We start from the raw sequence: 19,073 nt of genomic DNA on the forward strand, positions 1-19,073 counted from the left end.
AACTGATTCGACAGCTCGCAGGGTTTGGGGTACAGGAGCCCGATGCTTGCTCCCCACCGGAGCTTGGCCGAGCCCTTTGGCGCTGGGGCTGCGGGACTCGGTGTGAAAGGTTTGGGGGTAACCCCGGTCGATGTCGCTCCTGGCCGGTGTCAGCGGGGAGGGGTGGGGGCGGACAGCGGGTGTCCCGCCCGCCCGGCGCTGCCTTCCTCCGCCCGTACGCGGCCGCGGATCCGGCTGCCACGTCCCGGGGGCCGGGCCGGGGCTGGGGCGGAGCGGGCGGCGGTGCCCAATGGCGGGGCGGGCTGCGGGCCTGCGCCCTGGACCCCGCCGCGGGGGGCGGGCGGGCGGCGCGGGCCCGGCGCGCAGAGCCGGCGCGGCCGCGGAACGGGGCGCACCATGTGCGGTAAGGGCCGGGCGGCGCGGCCTGGAGGGGTGTGCGGGGGGCAGGTCCTTGGCCCTGCGGAGCGGAGCTGGGCCGGTTGGGGCCGTGCCCGCAGCGAGCCGCGGCCCCCGGGGCAGCCCCGGCGGAAGGAGGGCGCCGTCCGCGTCTGCGTTGCCTCGGTTATAGAGATAAGGGCCCTCAGCGCCGTTATCTGAAAATGTCATCGTGTTGTCCACCGTCCGCGTACGTTTCTCCGGGGGAGGCGTCTTGCAACGGGATAATAACTGGAAAGGGCAAATTGTCCCGAAAATCGTGTGCGGTTGAGGCCGGAGCGTACAAAAGGCAGCGCCCCGGATCCCCGGGAGGCGCGACAGCGCGGAAAACACGCTGTTCCCTCGGTGCGGGAGCCTTGCGGGCGCTCGGGGGTGGCGGTGGGTCTGGTTCAGCGGTGCTGGGGATGGCGGCACTCCTGTTGTGCGGCGGGTGGCTTTATGGGCTCTAGTTCTCCAAGCAGCCAAGTGACACAGGAGCCCAAGCCCTGGGGAACGTCAGGGACATGGAAAAGGGCCGTGGGTTTCACGAATGGGGTTGTATCAGAACAGCCGCTTCCACTTCTGGGTGGAAAGTGTTGTTCCTGGTTATTTTTTTAGGCGTTAAAACTTCTGCTGTGGATGCTCGTCCATCAGTTCGAGTTTACTCAGTGTAGGTTGTGAGGCAGGCAGGTAAACGTGGTTTGGAAATGTCCTCAGTGGGGTTCTGCCCCAGCTCACCCCAGTCTGCTTGAACCCCAGCAGAACTTCCCTCGGTTGAGCAGAAGCCTTAAGAGTCAATTTGGTACTTTCCACTCCTGTTTGCTGCATTAGTACAATTTCTCTCCCTCATCTTTTGGTCACAGGAATGTAATTTATCCTTTCTCTTCCTTCTAGCACGTTGTTTTCATGCTTTTCCATAGAAATTTATGCAGCTCTGACCTGTTGACTCTTCTTAGTTGTTTTTCCACATTTCCTTCTTTTTTTTCCCCTCTGTGTTGTTATGTGTGAAATTAAAATGCTGCTCTAAGCAAGACTGTGGGGTTTACACTGAGCAGTTCACCATTCCTCTCATTGTTTTGGGGAGATGGGACCGGTATCACCTTCAACCTCTCAAGTCTGTGGAGCTCTATGAAGAGGCAGTCAGAAATTCATACTCGTGTTTAACGCTATGTTAATTTGTGTTAAAGGTGCAAAGTGGAGCAAAGCTAAGAATAGAAGGGGTAATTATTGTTATAAATAGCTTGCTGCAAGAATAGGGATGGTTTTGGTGCCTTGTGCTTGCCTTAGTTGAGGTCTGGCCTTTGAAAGGTGCAATATTAACATTATTCTCTTTGTCTTTACCCACGATAAACCCTGACAATGCTGTGGGTAGTTACTCGTTGTGTTCAAGATGAAATCTCTTTCTTTCCTTTTCGATATAAGCAAAGTTCTCCTTGGCTGTTGTGATGTTCTGTGAAACAGGAGGAAAGGCATTAAGGATTGGTGACTGTTGAGTTTTGTTCTGGGAGCCAGAAATACATCGTGTGGTGAAAAACAAGAAGAGGAGAGCATTAACCAAGCACCTTCGTGCAGAAAAATGAGCCTTGGAAATTGAGGAGCTTCTGAGCGCAGGAAGTGCGTGGCTGGAGACAGTTCAGGTTTTGTAGGGAACAGGAGGAGAGCTGTTTGGAGTCGGAGGGTGCTACCACATGAACTCTTGTGACTTGTGGTTAAGCGCAGTTGGCAGAAGCACAGGAGCACAGTCAGCTCTGCTGCTGCCTTCGCGCTCCATCTGGGAGCACAGGACAATCCCCAGGGGTCTCAGCTCCTTTTTGGAAGCATTAACTACAGTGGCATTTTGGGCTCCTTCCATCCAGCAGCAGAAGACTCCAGCGATGGAACAAGGTGAACAAACGGAGGCGTTGGCCTTTCAGCTCATCCTGCAAGTGTCATAAATAGGCAGAGCTGGTGTGTAGGTACTCCACGTACTTACACTTACTAGACTTAATGTACTTTAATTGTAAGTCAGGATATACATTGCTTTATCTTGCTGTGCTGTCTGGTGGGTGCGCCATCCATGGTCACATTTTTATCCAATTCATCTTCGGTAGCAAATTAGTTACTAAACGAGTGTTTTGTTTTAGCAAGGAAAGGTGACAATGCTGTTACTGTTATCTGAGTTCTCCCTGTGACAGCTTCAAGACTGGAACTACCAACACAACGTTTTCAACACAAGATAATCTGATGTTCAGGTTTATGTGTGCGTGACCTGACGAAGTCCTGTGATCTCATGTGCTCTTCCTGCTTGACAGGTAAAGGAAAGTAGCCTCTGAGTTTAGTTCCTGGATGCCTGGAGCAACCGGGGGGGGTTGGTTTTAATAACATTAGTGAAAAATGGGTTTTGCTCTTGGTATATCTTGCAGTTTGAAGACCTAGCTAGGTATGAATTGGCTGTGCTTTAGTCTGAATGCACCAAGCCAGTTCAATGGCATCCATGAAATAGTTTGGAAAACAGGTTTTTCAAGGTAGCCAGACTGTTCTGTAAATAAGTAAACCTGCCATGACCATTCTTAACGACAAAAAGGGAATGCAGAATTCAGGTCTTGTGTTACCAATGATTACTGAAGATAAAAATGGGCTTAAGAAAGACTCTGGTTTCCAGCACAGCAGAGGGGACTACCCTCCCGCCTGCCAAAATACCATGTGTACGCCAGGGTGTATACTCCTCTGTGAAGCAGAGTAGTAGCTCTTGCCCAGAATGAGTCCTTAGGACTGGGGCACTGGTTGTTTACTCCAGGCAGGAGCAATTCTGCCCTTTTTAGCTGGGGAGAGAGGTGTGTGCATGGGCAGAGAAAGCAGCACCCAGTGGACAGATGTGGCTCTCCATGGAGTGGATGTTTTCCTGCTCTGCTTTTTCCCAGTGCAAACTTGATGAATTGAACATCAACTCTCCCATACACAGCTAGCAGACACAATAATGACATTGCTTGCTTTTGACCTTGTGCTCCTTCAAACCATGTGGAATTAGGGTTGTTTCAGTACACAGGGGTTGGCACAGTGTCGACCTCTCCAAAGTGCAGGGCAGCAAAGAAGAGGAGCCCGCTCCAGCAGGTTTTGAGCATCATTCTGGGACTTTGCTCTGAGCTATGATGAGTATCTGTGTGAGAACTTGCTGTTTGCTGGTGTCTCCCCCGCTGTAGCTTGAAGGAAAATGTATTTATTGCTTTCCCCAGCCTGTAACATGTATTACATGTGTGGTATTTAGTAACCTGCATCCAATTTGTTGAAGACTTGAGGCCTAATAATGATCACCAGGATAAAGGGTTCTTTGGAATTGCCAAGTGGATGCACTGATAACATCGTCTGTTGTGATGGTTTGAACAGTATGTGGTGTAGTATAAAGGAATCTGTAAATCCATCACTAAGCCTAGCCCCAAGGCTCTTCTGCTTCTGTAGGAAAAGGATTAGGTGAAGCTGTTCCTGAGTAACTCCATGTCTTCAAGACACTGGAGGAGATCGTTTCTTCTTACCTGGAAGTGGTGATTCATTTAATTTGCCCGTGATGTCACCATGGAAAAAAGGAACACGAGCACCAAAAAGTTCACAGGAAAATGAAGTTCTCAGAAAAAGCATTTTTGGTGACTGTCAACAATAGAAACTATGAACATCCATTTGGTACAAATGCTGTTTGTTCAAGTCTGTCACCTCTTCATAGGGAATTCTTTCTGTAGCTGTCACTAAGAAGGCCTAGGTTTTGTGCTTGGATATTAAAAATGGTTTCTAAGACAGAATTGAGTTTCACAAGCAGCTGAATGCCTGTTCTGGTGGTGCTTCACCAGGTTTTCAAGACAAACCTGCAAGAAAGGAAATGTTTTATGTCCCAAAGTATATTGTTCAAGGTATTTCACTTAAGAGAAATATATATAGGACTTCTTACTACAGTGGGTTGCGTTAATCAAGACTTGAATGATAAGCTGACATGCTTTGAATATGAGTTTTGAGTCCTTATGTGCAAAGTCTTGTGTCAAGTTAGTAGTTGAGATGTTTTATTATCTTGTAAAGCGTGACTGCTGTTCTAATCCTGAAGTATATGAGTGTCCTGAATATATATGAGAGTAAAGTCCTGAAGTATGTGAGTGTATTCCAGACAGAGGTATTGTGTTTTCTGAGCCTGACAGGTAGAAATTCCTGTAGTATGCTTGCTGCTGTCTTATTCCAGCTGGGAATACACAAGTACAAGCAGTGCTGGACCAGAATGAAGCTCGAAGGTTGGGATTTTGTTTCACAAAGCATGTATTTCACCTCAAACAATGCCAGCCCAAGGCTTGGCAAGGAAATGTCATTAAATGTCATTCACACATCCTCATTTTCTGTGATACTTCCTCTTTCTGGCTTCTTCCAGAGGGCAGGTGTGGTGTTACTACTGAAAACCCTCCAGGACTGCCACTAACCCATGTCACTAAGGGCCATAGAAGGTTTTATCCTTCATTTTAGTTTAATATCCATTTGTTGGAGATGGGGTGTTGCAGAAGAGCCAGTTTTAGTGGAGGCTTGTGAAGGTTTCTCAGAGTGGTGATGGACCTGCTGGAGTGGTGTCTAAAATGGGTAAGTTGAGCTGAAACTGAAACTCTTCTTTTCAGGTCTGCTTAGGGACCTGAAGTTCATGGTTTCAGGAGTGTTCTGCTTCGTGCTGCACCAGATGGGGACCCTGATGGAAATCTGCTAGGTTTGCACTGGAATGTCATCCAAACCGACATGTTTCCATTGACTGTTGTGATTTCAATGAATTGTCACTTTGACAGGAAAACTGGCACTTTTGTGTCAGAGTGCTCCCAACGGAAGCCTTCAGGCAGCTCTCATGCTCGATACCTCTTCATCTTTGGAATCCTGTAGATCGAGATGAATTTAAGCACGGGGATGGAGCAAACAGGGCTTTAACATTGTGAGTTACACGCACAACCTGTCTCTGGTGTGTGGAGGAAAGGTCTGGTATAGTTTAAACCGCAAGGTAGAGTTTGCTGTGTGCCACGTTGCACCTTGGAGAGGGCTACGGTTTGTAGTTGGATGAAGAACAATCCTTTGTTCAGCTTTTGAGTAAAAATAGGTTCGTTCTTGAACTGGCTTTGCATCATGCAGGGCTGGATCACCTGAGAGCCCTTTGGCTCAGCACAGCCACCTTCCTTGCTGCACATTTACTCAGGTGAGACCAAGGGCTTGAAGTCTAACTCCAGAGGAATATTTTATCTGCAGAGCCCCTGTTGGTGGCTGTTGGGAGAAATAAGTGTGTCTCCAAACTACCACTTAGGTCAGTGAAGCACAACAAGTGTTTGATGCTTTGGGTCTGTCTTTTCTCAGTTTCTGCTGAGGGCAATGGAATTATACTTAAAAATGGGAGTGATTACAAGATGTGACTGCTCAGACATTCCTGAATAACCCAATAGAAAGCCAGCAGAAGTGCTGGTTGCTAAATGTGCATTGAAGCTTTCTCTGGCTATGAAGAATCACATCGTTGTGGCTTGTTTGAAAAGGGGAAGATTAAATGCATTTGAAAATATCTCCAGTAAATGAAACTCTTATTTACACATAATTCATCATGAGCAAGTGTCATAAATGGGTGAGAAGCCTTCAAGTATTTGATCTTAGCTTGTGGGTTAGGAAGTCGTGCGTTCAGGAAGACTTGTGCTCATTTTCAGCAGCCTTTTGTCCCATTTTTTACTTTAATTATGTATTATTTTTCCCTCTTATTCTATTTGTTCTTACTTTTCCCTATTATTCTATTTTTTTCTTTGTTTTCTTTGAGGTGAGTTCTAAACCCTCTTGTCTCACTTGCCTTCCTGTTCCTGAAATGAGTGCTTAGACTTTGATTTTTCCCTGTGGCATCTCCATTATCACTCCAGCTATTTTCCTGTCAACATCTAACCACTGAACTGACTCAGACCCGAATGTCCCAATGTTTACTTGGTCATCTTTGTTGAAGTGTGTGTTAATTTGAAGTGTTAATACTGTATTTATCCTTTATTTAGTTGACTTCCTAATGTAGTCTCTCTTTTCCGAAGCACTGAATTCCTTGGTTTGGGGGGGTGTTTGTTTCATTCTTAGTCTTAGCTTTGTATTCTCATGAATAATCTTAATATAATTGTGCTGCAATTAATAATTTCTTCAAATTATTAACAGTAATAATTGTTAATAACTGAGACAAATGCCAAGTTGGCTCCTTTCTAGCTACATGTTTGCAGTGTATTTAGAGCACAAGTAGAGTTTAACAGCACTGTTGTTTGTGCTCATTCCAGCTGAGCCATCCCTTCCTGGAGGACATTGGTTTCTGCTTTGTGCCTGCTCAGTCCATGGCATTTTGTTGTACACTGCAGTTGTGATCTGTGACAAAGAATCAAGGTTTGGGTTGCTGGTTTCTTATTTCCTAGTTCAGGTGTGACTGAACTTGTTAAAATATACAGAGAAAAGAACTTCTCAAGTGCTGCCTGATTTGGGTTCAGATTTAACAAGGATGTCCAGAGTCAGCCCTGCCTAGAGGGGGATCATTCTGGTTTTAAGCTGGTTTTATTGGTTCAGAATAAGTTGCAATCGTTGTGCCAGGAGCAGGGCAGAGACTAAAATGATCTGTTCACGTTTACAAACAGATTTTATGAAAAGAAACCAAGTTTCTGCCTCATAATTGTGCCTGATCCAGTTTTGCCCCCCAGTCACTCAGAGGAACACCCTGCAAGAGAAGAAGGTGCCTTTGTGCTCCCATCAATCATAGAATCAACCAGGTTGGAAAAGACCTTTAAGCTCATCAAGTCCATCCACTTCCCAGCATTGCCAAGGCCACCACTGACCCATGGCACTGAGGCCTCGGCTACACGGGGTGTGAACACTTGCAGGGACGGTGACTCCAGCCCTGCCCTGGGCAGCCTGTTCCAATGCCTGAGCACCCTCTGGGGAAGGAATTGTTCCTAGTATCCAGTCTAAATGAAGCACTTATGCCTTGTGCTGCTGCTGTTTATTGGGAAGGGTTTCCAGGAGTTGTCTTTCTGTGGCCAGCCTGATATTCAACCTCCAGAGCACCTTAATGCTGGTCATCGGTCCCTGTTTGCTCCAAAGAGCGTTTCCCACTTGAGCAGTCTTTGGTGGTGTGTCCTGGTGGTGGAATAACTTCCTAGGTATCCGTGTGCCTGAGCAGGATGGGTTATGCCACAGTGAGATAGCTGGAATCCCCTGAGAGAGCTGCAGAGACTATTGGTGCTTCTGGAGAGCTCTGTGACGGACCCAGCTAAGCCCAGCACTGTCTAAAAGAGGTTTGGGTGGGAATGGGACCTTTAGTGTGTAAATAAAACACAGAAAGAGGTTCCAGCTCTGGAATTATTTAGCTAGATGTAAGCAGCATTCATGGTCCATAGTCACTCGTGCTGGTTATACTTGTGCCTTCTGAAGTAGCTGTACTTTGGATGTCACGGTAGGCAGTGTGAAGGGACATGTCCAGGGCTGCTGGAACCCAGCCTGCCTCTTTAAAGACCTCTCCTGAGCTTGTTTTCCCTGCTTGGTGGTACACACTTGGTATTTATATGTGTGTTGAGCTGCACTGGGTGTCTGTCTGGGATGTGTCTGGTAAATAGAGGGAGAGGGACTTTTCCAGCTGCCTGCTACCAAAGCAGTCTGCTTTGTACTCCTGCGGTAAGACCTGGAAGTCACTGAAAGGATTTTAGGCATCTGGGATATAGGTGAGATGTGCATCATTTGGCCTGGATGACAGCTCTTTGGAGTCAGCTCACTTGTAAACAGGGAGGCTGCTGTTTGCCTGAAGAATACAGGTTTTAGAGACAGACTGAACTAAGCAGCTCAAATTGGAAACCTTATTTGTGCCAGAAGGGTGGGGAGGAGGGTTTGGTCATTGGAAGTATCCTTCAGAGGAGGTTTGTGACATGCAGCAGACGTTGGTAACTGCGGCCAGGGGCTGAGTTGTAGCTGTGAATTGAGAGGTTTGTGGAGGACGACCTCATCCTGCTGGGCAGTTCCTGCAACCGACGTTCAGATTGAACAAGGGCCATGGGAGGTGGCAGCAGCCAAGCTCTGTGCGTGGTTGGGATGTCAGGAGTGATGGAAGTGAAGCTGCAGATGTTCGTAAGCTTGGTCCTGATAGTCTTGCAAGTGGCGGTCAGAAAAGGCTTTGGGGGAAATGAAGGTAGAAGCTAAAAGAAACCAAGTGAAAAGCTCAGTTTTGGGGTTTTTTTCCTTGCATCTGAGTGGTTTAAGAAAGAGGAACAATAGAGTGAGCATCTCATTTTTCTAGAAGCATGGAAGAAGATAAGTGCAGAAGAACTGGAGAGAGATGCTGGTGAAGCTTAGGATATACTTGTCCTGAGGTCTGTAGCCAAAGTGCATGGAAAAGGGAGAAGGAATGGGAGAGTGTCAGAGTGGTAGCTGCCCATGTGCGACCTTGTCCCTGCCCAGGCTAAATAGTCCCTTGTAATACCCACACTGTGGGCTGTGTGGTATTTGGTGCTACTCTGAGTGGCCCATGTTTCCACATATAACAGAAATTAAGACATCAAAAGGCTTAGAATTATTTAGTTGAATTCCAAACTACAAAATGTAAGAGCGTGGCAGTACCACCAGGAACAAATCAGAGGTTTAGGATGCCTTTAAAAGGACTTTGTGTGGCTGAGCTCTGTTCCCCTCAACTTCCATGTACAGATGTTTGTGTGAAACCTCTTCTGCTTTTATTCCACGCATACACTTTACCTCTTTAAAATATTAGGGTGAAATGGTAGATTTTCAGTACAGATATTTCTAGCATCCACTAAATGTCTTCTCATGCTGCTGCTTCATGATGGCACCAAAGGAAATCTTTCTGAAATAGAGCCGTAGTTGGCATTAGGATTCTAGGAATTTGTGTCCCCCATCCCTGCTTAAAAATAGAAGCAACAACTTATCTTCCTTTGCAACCTACAGGAAAAATAGCTCCATTAGTTTGAGGGTGTTAGTTTGCATGAGGGAAATGGGGTTTTTTCTTAGTGAGTCTGTGGGAGGAACTTGGAGAAAGTTATTTGAGGAAGAATTCCTTTTGGAGATGGTTCTTCAGCAAGCAAAGCTCAGTGCTAGCGAACCTTGGCTTTTTCATCTGGAGTCATTAGTCAAGGAGGGTTGGACTGGATGATCTTCCAGTATCTGAAGGGGGCTACAAGGATGTGGAGAGGGACTCTTCATTAGAGACTGGAGCGATAGGACAAGGGGTGATGAGTTCAAACTGAAACAGGGGAAGTTCAGGTTGGAGATAAGGCCGATGCTGTTCCCTGTGAGGGTGCTGAGGCGCTGGCACAAGGTGCCCAGAGAAGCTGTGGCTGCCCCATCCCTGGCAGTGTTCAAGGCCAGGTTGGACACAGGGGCTTGGAGCAACCTGCTCTAGTGGAAGGTGTCCCTGCCCGTGGCAGGGGTTGGAGCTGGATGAACTTTAAGGTCCTTTCCAACCATTCTATGATCTCTTTAGCATTGGGGATGTCACTAACATCCTCCACTGGACCTCAGGTGGGGTCAGGAAATGCTGTGAGCATGGTGGTACCTTCAGGCAGGGGTTCTCAGTGCTGGGGCCTGTCAGAGCTATATCACAGTGCTCATCCTCAGCAGACAGCACGTACAGAGTTCCCTCAGGTGTGACTCTGCTGTAAGATTGTGCTCTTTTCCCCCATACAGGAATCTTTGCTTACCTGAACTACCATGTTCCCCGGACAAGACGGGAGATCCTGGAGACCCTTATCAAAGGGCTGCAGCGGCTGGAGTACAGAGGCTATGATTCTGCAGGTAGCACTCTCCGAGCAACACTCGTTCTGGTTTGAATTTTGGCTTGTAACCACTGACTTTCATAGTGTGTTCGTGAATGGTTTCTACTGAAACACACATTGGAATTGCCTCTGATCATGTGGCAGAGGTTTGGATTCACTTTCAGTATATGCATTTCTAGGAATATCCTTGATGCCCAGAATCTGAGGCTTTAAAAATACCCACGAGATGACAAAGGGAAAACTCAGTGCTTATCCAAGGGGTTTCTTTGCCTTTCTTTGGAGGGTCAGCAGTGGGGACAAAGGGCAATGTAGAGAAAAATATGGGCAGTATGTGTGTAAAATACACTTTCTGTAATTCACATTTTCTCTTTGTATCCTGTGGTGGTGTTTAGGTGTGGGAATTGATGGCGGAAACGACAAAGACTGGGAAGCTAATGCCTGCAAAATCCAGCTTATCAAACAGAAGGGGAAAGTGAAGGCTCTGGACGAAGAGGTTCACAGTATGTATCTCCCATCCATTCTTTGCCTTGGAATGCTTTCTCATCTCCTTTGTGGTTTGAAGATCACCTGCTTTGCCCTGGAACTCTGTATTTCCAAGTAACTTGTGTATAAAGTGCATGTGCTGTGAAGAACCCAATGATCCTGTGCACATGGGCATGAAGTTACACAGAAGTCCTGATTTCACAAGACAAATGAATCACATCCTGTTAAAGTCAAGTAGACTTGAAATTCTATTTAGAAAACACCTAAAAAAATCCAAACAAAAGACTCCTTAAGCTGGGGGAAGGGGAATTACTGGGAAATAGTTATCAGAGACCTGGAGCTTGGGAAAAAAAGTGGAATGCTCTTAGAAGTTTGTTAAATCTATGCACAAGGTGAAGGTGGTTGGATGGGGAGTTCGGGTTAGCTGTGTGGGCATGGGAAGATGCTCTTCAGAGGAATCAAGGCCTCTAGTTTGCATTTGACAGCTGCTGTCTTATAACTTCCCTTTCCTTATCGTGTGCTAGTGTCCTTCCCGGTGCAGTGGGCTCTTATCCAAAGGGAAGGCGGGTAGCTCTAATCTTAGTGTAGAGTAAACCAGGAGCTGAAAAGGCCAGGCAATGTGTGTGTGCATTACAGAAATAGAAGATACACCAAATATTTCTGAAGAAATGCTTGCCTGCTCAGGCAGATTGCAGGATGTAGAGTTTATAAAGAGATTGTGGTACACTTGTGGAACAAAAGCAGTACTTTTTCCCCCCAAAGATACTGATGCTAATGGAATGCTTTCTAGTGTCGAGGTCGAGTGATGACTATTCTGGCCGCAGTGTTATGTGGCTGTGAAATGGGCTGGTTCAGTCACAGCATACAGCAGGTGATGGGATGGCCCATGAGAGAGAGGATGAAGGTTGGATTCTCCTTTAAAAGTCATTTTGTGGTGGGGTGAGGAATGCAGGAAGGCTGCTGGTGCAGCCATGTTCCAGAACACACACCCCGTGTTTTGTTGGGCTTGCTGACTGTTTCCCTATCAGCATCGCTGTCCTGGTGCAACTCCCACCTTGACTTTGGCATGGGAACAGCCCCTTGGTGCTAAAAACCTCTGCTTCTCCCACAGAGCAACAGGACATGGACCTTGACATCGAGTTTGACGTGCACCTTGGAATCGCCCATACCCGCTGGGCCACCCATGGCGAGCCCAGTCCCATCAACAGCCACCCGCAGCGCTCGGATAAAAACAATGGTGAGTGGGTGCTGAGTTGGAAAGGACCTTAAAGCTCCTCCAGTTCCAACCCCCTGCCACGGGCAGGGACACCTTCCACTAGAGCAGGTTGCTCCAAGCCCCTGTGTCCAACCTGGCCTTGAACACTGCCAGGGATGGGGCAGCCACAGCTTCTCTGGGCACCCTGTGCCAGCGCCTCAGCACCCTCACAGGGAAGAGCTTCTGCCTAAGAGCTCATCTCCATCTCCCCTCTGGCAGGTTAAAGCCATTCCCCTTGTCCTGTCCCTACAGGCCCTTGTCCAAAGCCCCTCATCTGGAAGAGCTTCTGATGCCCAGTGTGTAACAGGGCAGTGGGTTTATTCAGGCTGTGCTGCCAGTTACTGTGAAGCTGGAGGGGTTTGGACTTGGTTTCTGGCCATGGGGTGTTTGCAGCAGTGACCAGTCCCAGGGAGGGTCAGGATCAGTGCCCAAAGGTTGTGTGGCAACTGCTGAGCACTCGAGTGGCTCCAGCACCATGGCAGGACCTCAGTAGCCCTTGTCCCACCCGGGTCATTGCTACCTCGTGCCCTTGCCAGCCCGGCCAAATGGGGCAGCGAAGGGGATGGCACCAGGGGCTGAAACTCCTCTGCTCTGCCTGGCGGGGGCTGAGCGGGGCCTTTCCTCCATTCCCAGAGTTCATCGTCATCCACAACGGCATCATCACCAACTACAAGGACCTGCGCAAGTTCCTGGTGAGTGACACCGTGTGTGTGACACTCACCCCCTTAGTCCCTTGTGCTCCCCCACACTTACTCACTCACTCCCCCACTTGTGTTCTCACACTCACTTGTCCCACTCCTCCACTCCCATTCCTCCACTCCCCCACTCACGTTCGCTCCTCCATTCACGTTCCCCCTTCATGTTTTTGCACTCACGCTCACTCTCCTACTCACACTCCTCCACTACTCACGTTCTCTCCTACTCTGAGTACATTCTCACACTTGCATCCTTCCTATTCCTTCCCTACCTCAGTCACACTTCTCCAGTCACTCCCACTCACGTTCCTCCCCACTCACTGTATTCCCCCACTCATACTCTTACATTCACACTCCCTACCCTACTCACAGTCCCAACTTACACTCCCCAACTTGCACTCCCCCTTGATCCCTCACTCACCCTCCTCCATTCACACTCCCCACTCATGTCCCCCACTTAAACTTGCCCACTTGAACTCCCTCCCTTCCTCACATACTCACTCCTGTATTGTCTTCCCTTTTGCACTATCGTGTGCACTCACACCCCCATCTTTGCACACTCACTCCTCCACTTGCACTTATTATTCTACTCACATGCACTCTGATCCTCACACTCCTGTACTCGCCCTCTCATGCTCGCACTCATGGAGTGGGAGGGCGGGAGAAGGGAAAGGAGGAACATCCAGAGGGGAAGGGGTGAAAGGGAAAGGAAGTGGAAAGGAGGGCAAAGAGGTGAAGGAAGGGAAGAGTAAGGAAAATGAGAAAGGAAAGGGTAGGGAAGAAGGCAGGAAATGGGAGGCAGGAAAAGGAGTCCAAGGGAAAGGGAGAGAGGGAAGGAAGAGAAAGAGAAAGGAGAAGGCAGGAAAGAAGAAGGCTGAAGAGGAAATGCAGGAGGGGAGGAAAGGCAGGAAATAAGCAGAAAAGTCAGGAGGGAAAAAGAAGGAAGAGGAAATGGAAGGGGGAAGACAAGGAAAAGCAGGAAGGAGAGAAGGAAGAGAATAAAAAGGAAGAGGAAAGTCAGGAAAGAAAAAGGGAAAGGCAGGAGGGAAGGATGGAAAAGGGAACAAAAGAGGAAGGAAGAAATGCAGTATGGAAGGATAAAAGCAAGGAAAAAAGGAAAGGCAGAAGGAAAAGGAATGGTAGAGAGGAAGGCAGGCGCTAAGGAAAGGAGAGACCTGAGAAAACAAGGGAAGAAAAGGTAAAGGCAGGGGGGAAGGAGGAATAAAAGGAGAAAACAAAAGGCAGGAAAGAAGGAAAAAGTAGGAGAAAGGAACATCAGGAACAACGTGAGGCAAAAGGGGTGAGTGAAAGGGAAGGAAAAGCAGATGAGCAAAGGCAGGCAGGAGAAGGGGGCAGCGGGCTGTGACCAGCGTGTGCTGTCGCTGCAGGAGAGCAAGGGCTACGACTTCGAGTCGGAGACGGACACGGAGAGCATCGCCAAACTGGTCAAGTACATGTACGACAACCGCGACAGCGACGACATCAGCTTCACCACCCTGGTGGAGAGGGTCATCCAGCAGCTGGTAATGCTGGGAGCAGGGGGGACACACACACACACACAGACAGACACACAGAAAATAACCACTCCAGCGTCGCACAGGGGGAGGTGGCCAGGGCGGCCCTGTGCTGGGCTGCGCATAGGTCATGCTGCAGCACGTGTTGTGGTGTGGTTTTGTCTTTCCTACTTCCAGCAGTTCATCTCAGACAGATGTTGGGTTTTCTTTAACATTATTCATTACTTGGGTGAGAAATGGCCACGTTTTGGGGCATAGAAGTATCTCGAGGCAGCGGGTCCCTGATGGGTTGGGTGGTGAGTGTGCAGGGGGTGGGAGCTGGTGTGGGGTGGAGTGGAAAGAAGAGCAGTGAAAAGAAGTCTGGGTCTCAAATCTTCCCTGCAACCTCCATCTGGAAGAGATGCTGACCCCTTGCGGGAACTCCACTGCCTAGCGTGTGGTTCCACTTGTTGCTGAGTGGTGCACAGGAGCAGGATCCATCTGCAATTCTCCCCTTGCCCTGGAGCTCGGGAAGTTTTCAGAATCATTGAATCCCAGCTTGGTTTGGGTTGGAGGGGACCTTAGAGCTCCTCCAGCTCCAACCCCCTGCCACGGGCAGGGACACCTTCCACTAGAGCAGGTTGCTCCAAGCCCCTGTGTCCAACCTGGCCTTGAACACTGCCAGGGATGGGGCAGCCACAGCTTCTCTGGGCACCCTGTGCCAGCGCCTCACCACCCTCACAGGGAAGAGCTTCTTCCTTGTCTCCAACCTGAACTTCCCCTGTTTCAGTTTGAACCCATCACCCCTTGTCCTATCGCTCAGTCCCTGATGAAGGTCCCTCTCCAGCACCCTTGTAGCCCCCTTCAGACCCTGGAAGCTGCTCTGAGGTCTCCATGCAGCTTCTCTTCTCCAGCTGAACAGCCCCAATGTTCTCAGCCTGTCTTCCTATGGGAGGTGCTCCAGCCCCTGATCATCCTTATGGCCTCCTCTGGACTTGCTCCAGCAGCTCCACATCCTTCTTATGTTGAGGACACTGGAACCATACACAATACTGCAAGTGGAGTCTCACACAGGAGCTGCAGTAGCAAAGACCAGGAACGTATTGTGCTGGCAGATCGTGGTGTCTCACCCATATGGTCATTGGCACCACATCTGAGCACACACCCCAAAGTTCTGGTGCTGTTTTTATCTGATCTTTGCCTGTGTAAGGATGGGATGAACAATTTGTGTTTCTCTTATTCCAGGAAGGTGCTTTCGCCCTTGTCTTCAAAAGTGTTCATTATCCTGGTCAAGCAGTTGGTACCAGGTAGGTATTGCTTTGGGAAAGAACATCCGTGTTGCACCCCATATGTCACTTTTTTGTCCCCCAAGTTAGAAGATAAAGGGGTAGAGGTCATTCTCATCACTATATATGCTGGGTTGCAGGTGGCTGCTGTGTTTCATTTCCTTTCTCTTGTTTTCCAGTTATCATAACATAAAATTCCCCAAAATGATCACAACTGCTCTGGAATAGCTGGGTTTGTAGGCTCTAGTTGTGATTGATAGATTCGAAGAGATGGTTTTGTCTGACCACTGCCAAAATGGCCATCATGAAAGATAAGACGAGTCTTCCTCTGCCTGACCTGACACTTGGCCAGGCTGGTGCTTAGGTTTTGTGCTCCGCTTTTAAATCTCAGCGTCAGTTGGGTTGGTTTAAGCATACATGTACCTAGCACAGGTTCTGAATTTTGGAGCCAAGAGCTGTTTGTAGATCCCTACAAGAAGCAGCAGTTCCTGGTTCAGGCGTCCATGGGATTGTGGTTACTCCTGCAAAGTTTCAGCTAAACTTGAGACAATTCCTCATGTCCTTGTGTTTATCCAGAGATTCTTTCACTCTGTTTTGTGGCCTCCCATATTGGCAGCACCAAAAGCTCACCTGGGAGGAGCTTGCTCTTCTTCAGCCCAGTTCAGTGCTGTGCTGGAGAACACTGGTCCCTTTGGGTCGGATGAATCTTGAGGCACTTTGGGCTGTAACTCTGTGTCTTCCTGCAGGCGAGGCAGCCCCCTGCTCATCGGGGTGCGCAGCGAGCACAAGCTCTCCACTGACCACATCCCCATCCTCTACCGGACGGGTAAGTGGGAGCATCCCTGGAACCAGGCTTCAGTCACAGACAGCACAAAGTTTCACAGGCAGTCGTGTCCTTGGAATACATATTAACACTTGCATCTGTAAAGGAAACCATTACAAGAAAGAGATTGTGGGGTTTTTAAAGTCAGTTTTAACCACCATGTACCTCAAGTTAGTCTCTATTGTATAATCAAAGCTTTAATGTCAAGTGGTTGCAAGGAAAACACGTCTTAATGTGTTAGAATAGATTAAAATAGGATAGTAAAGTTAACTGTTTAGTTAAACTTAGATCATAGAATGATTTGGGTTGGAAAGGACCTTAAGATCATCCAGTTCCAACCCCCTGCCATGGGCAGGGACACCTCACTCTAGACCCTGTCGCCCAAGGCTCTGTCCAACCTGGCCTTGAACACTGAGCACTGCCCAGGGTTCATGTTTTGTGTGTGGCATGTTGGCATTCACAGGCCTGGCTTCTTTCAAGAGCAGACATGTCTGTGCTTTGCCAGCTTGTCACTGTCACAAACCTTTCCCCTACCCCCAATGTGACTTTTAACAAGCAGAATGCTGGTACCCTCTGTGTGGCACCCACAGCTCATTGTCCCTCCATCTTTCACACGTGTGTGTTACCACCGTAGACACGTGGGTGCCCCCTTGAAAATGAAAAGTGGCTTAAGAATTACTTGTCCTTTTCCTCCTCTTTTAAATGATCCCATAATTTACCATTGTCAGAGAGGGCTGAACCCATACAGTCACTGGCCTGGTTCTCTGGGCACCAGTAAGCGGTGCTGTGGTTGCTCTGGGTTGATGTTGGATATTGAGCAGTAGTCCTCAATGTATGTATGTAATTATTTTTATACTGATGATCTCAAGTTTGGTGTTTTGTGTTTTGTTCTTTTTTTTTCCCCAATTACACTTTCAGCTGTACAATCTATGGATCATTCTTTTGATGGAATATCCATAAAAATGGAGGAAGGTGCCTACGAGAGACAATTTAATACTCCAAATTTCAGACAAACCCTCCAGTTTCTTAGGAAAGGAATCACGAATGAGACAAATACGCATTGTATGTTTACTATGTGCTTATTGCTTTCCATGCAGTGAAATGAGTGAGAATTTCTTCTTGATTGATGAGCAACACACAGGAAAGTCCACCCATGAGTCCACCCATCCCATTTCAAATCTTCTCACATAACTCTCAGCATATGTGCGCAATTGATGCCTTGGTGCAGCTCGTGCTGTGTGCTCCCTGCTGCTCTGATTACAGAAGGAAACAGTAAATTACCTTAAACCCTCTCCCCCTAAGAGAGTGAAACCCTGTTAGGAGGCTGCTAATGATCATAGAATCATAGAATAGTTTGGGTTGGAAGGGGCTTTCAAAGATCTTTAGTCCAGCCCCGTGGAATGAGCAGGGTCCTCATGCAAGAATTCTCCCATATTCCTTCTGGAGTTCAGATGGTCAAAGAGCTACATCCTCCCTCCTGGTTGTGGCAGGAATGTGAATTGCAGCTCCTGGTAGAAGCAGCGACCTGAGGCTGGAACATCCATCCCTTTGCTCATTTATCAGGGTGAACCACTTTTAATGCACATTTAAACACTTGATGGGTTTAGCCTTTAAAGAAATTAAGTGTGGCACGATGAACCAAATTCACATCTGAAGCAGGAGAGTGCTCTTCTGTAAGAGGAAAGGATCTGATTCTTAGTTTAATAAGTAATTGTGATGCCCCCTTCAGCACTCTGTGGGCTTGGGGGTGAAATCTGTGCACTGTTGCTGGAGGAGAAACAAACCTCAGGTTGAAAAGGACCTTAAAGCTCATCCAGCTCCAACCCCTGCCATGGGCAGGGACACCTTCCACTAGAGCAGGTTGCTCCAAGCCCCTGTGTCCAACCTGGCCTTGAACACTGCCAGGGATGGGGCAGCCACAGCTTCTCTGGGCACCCTGTGCCAGCGCCTCAGCACCCTCACAGGGAACAACTTCTGCCTTATCTCCAACCTGAACTTCCCCTGTTTCAGTTTGAACCCATCACCCCTTGTCCTATCACTGCAGTCCCCGGTGAAGAATCCCTCTCCAGCATCCATTACGTGAGGCTTTGTTTCTTTTTCCCCTCTTCAGTCAGGGTAAAGCATTAGGGCAGGTTGACCACAAGTCCCAGGAGCTTTAAGAACCAAAATCCCTCACCTTTCAGAGGCTTTTCTGAAAAACTAAGGCTCCCTCACCCATTTTTTACCATACCTGAGAGACTTCTCCATGGTGTCTCCTCCGGCCTTTAATTTGAAAGGGAAAGATTAAAAGATTAGGTCTGTGTTGCTTCTAAATTGTAGTAAATAGGAGGTAGGTGCTGTAAAGCAAAGATCCAGGTTACCCATAGAGAAATGGACAATCTGTGGACAAACCCATGGATGACATAACTGTAATTGGCTGATAATACTCCCTGGAACTTCTCAACCACTCCTTGGTCAGATATATCTATAGTGCATGTGCACAATAACCATACATTCCAGGTAGAATCCACAATACAGGAAAGCAATGCAACATAATAAAGTCAATGCAGGGGAATGTGCTAATTTGAGAACCAGATTTGCATGTTCTGTTCAAGTCTGGGTGCTGCTGGGGAAGAACAGCCACTAACCCCTTTGCTCTGTCCTTTCTCACCACCAAATCAGCCTGTCCTGCCTCAACTCAACAACAAAGGAGCTGTTTTCCTCATGTACTGAACTGGAGGGCTCTAAATTCTTGGTTGAGTGGAACCTTCTTACTGAGTATCAACATGAAAGCAGTAGTTTCTCTTTACATTTGCATTTACAGAAGTATAAATCCAAACCTCATTAGCTCTGCTTGCATCACTGAATCAGATTGATGTCCAGTGGGTGA

At 48.0% G+C, this 19,073-nt stretch overlaps 1 protein-coding gene across 9 annotated transcripts in view; it reads left to right on the forward strand.

Annotated features, from left to right (window-relative positions):
- The window catches only part of GFPT1 (glutamine--fructose-6-phosphate transaminase 1), a 41,052-nt gene continuing 21,979 nt past the window's right edge, over positions 1–19,073 (forward strand). The window contains exons 1-8 of one of the 9 annotated variants that reach the window (XM_030509889.1): positions 1–100; positions 10,081–10,188; positions 10,562–10,669; positions 11,764–11,889; positions 12,541–12,599; positions 13,991–14,125; positions 15,341–15,402; positions 16,128–16,207. In XM_030509889.1, the coding sequence (XP_030365749.1) occupies positions 43–100; positions 10,081–10,188; positions 10,562–10,669; positions 11,764–11,889; positions 12,541–12,599; positions 13,991–14,125; positions 15,341–15,402; positions 16,128–16,207 (736 nt within the window). In that variant the 5' untranslated portion in view covers positions 1–42. The other 8 variants (XM_030509891.2, XM_030509893.1, XM_030509887.1 and 5 more) reach the window with 8 other exon arrangements.

The sequence above is a fragment of the Strigops habroptila genome, chromosome 21 (genome assembly GCF_004027225.2).
Source record: "Strigops habroptila isolate Jane chromosome 21, bStrHab1.2.pri, whole genome shotgun sequence".
Taxonomy (NCBI): Eukaryota; Metazoa; Chordata; class Aves; order Psittaciformes; family Psittacidae; genus Strigops; species Strigops habroptila.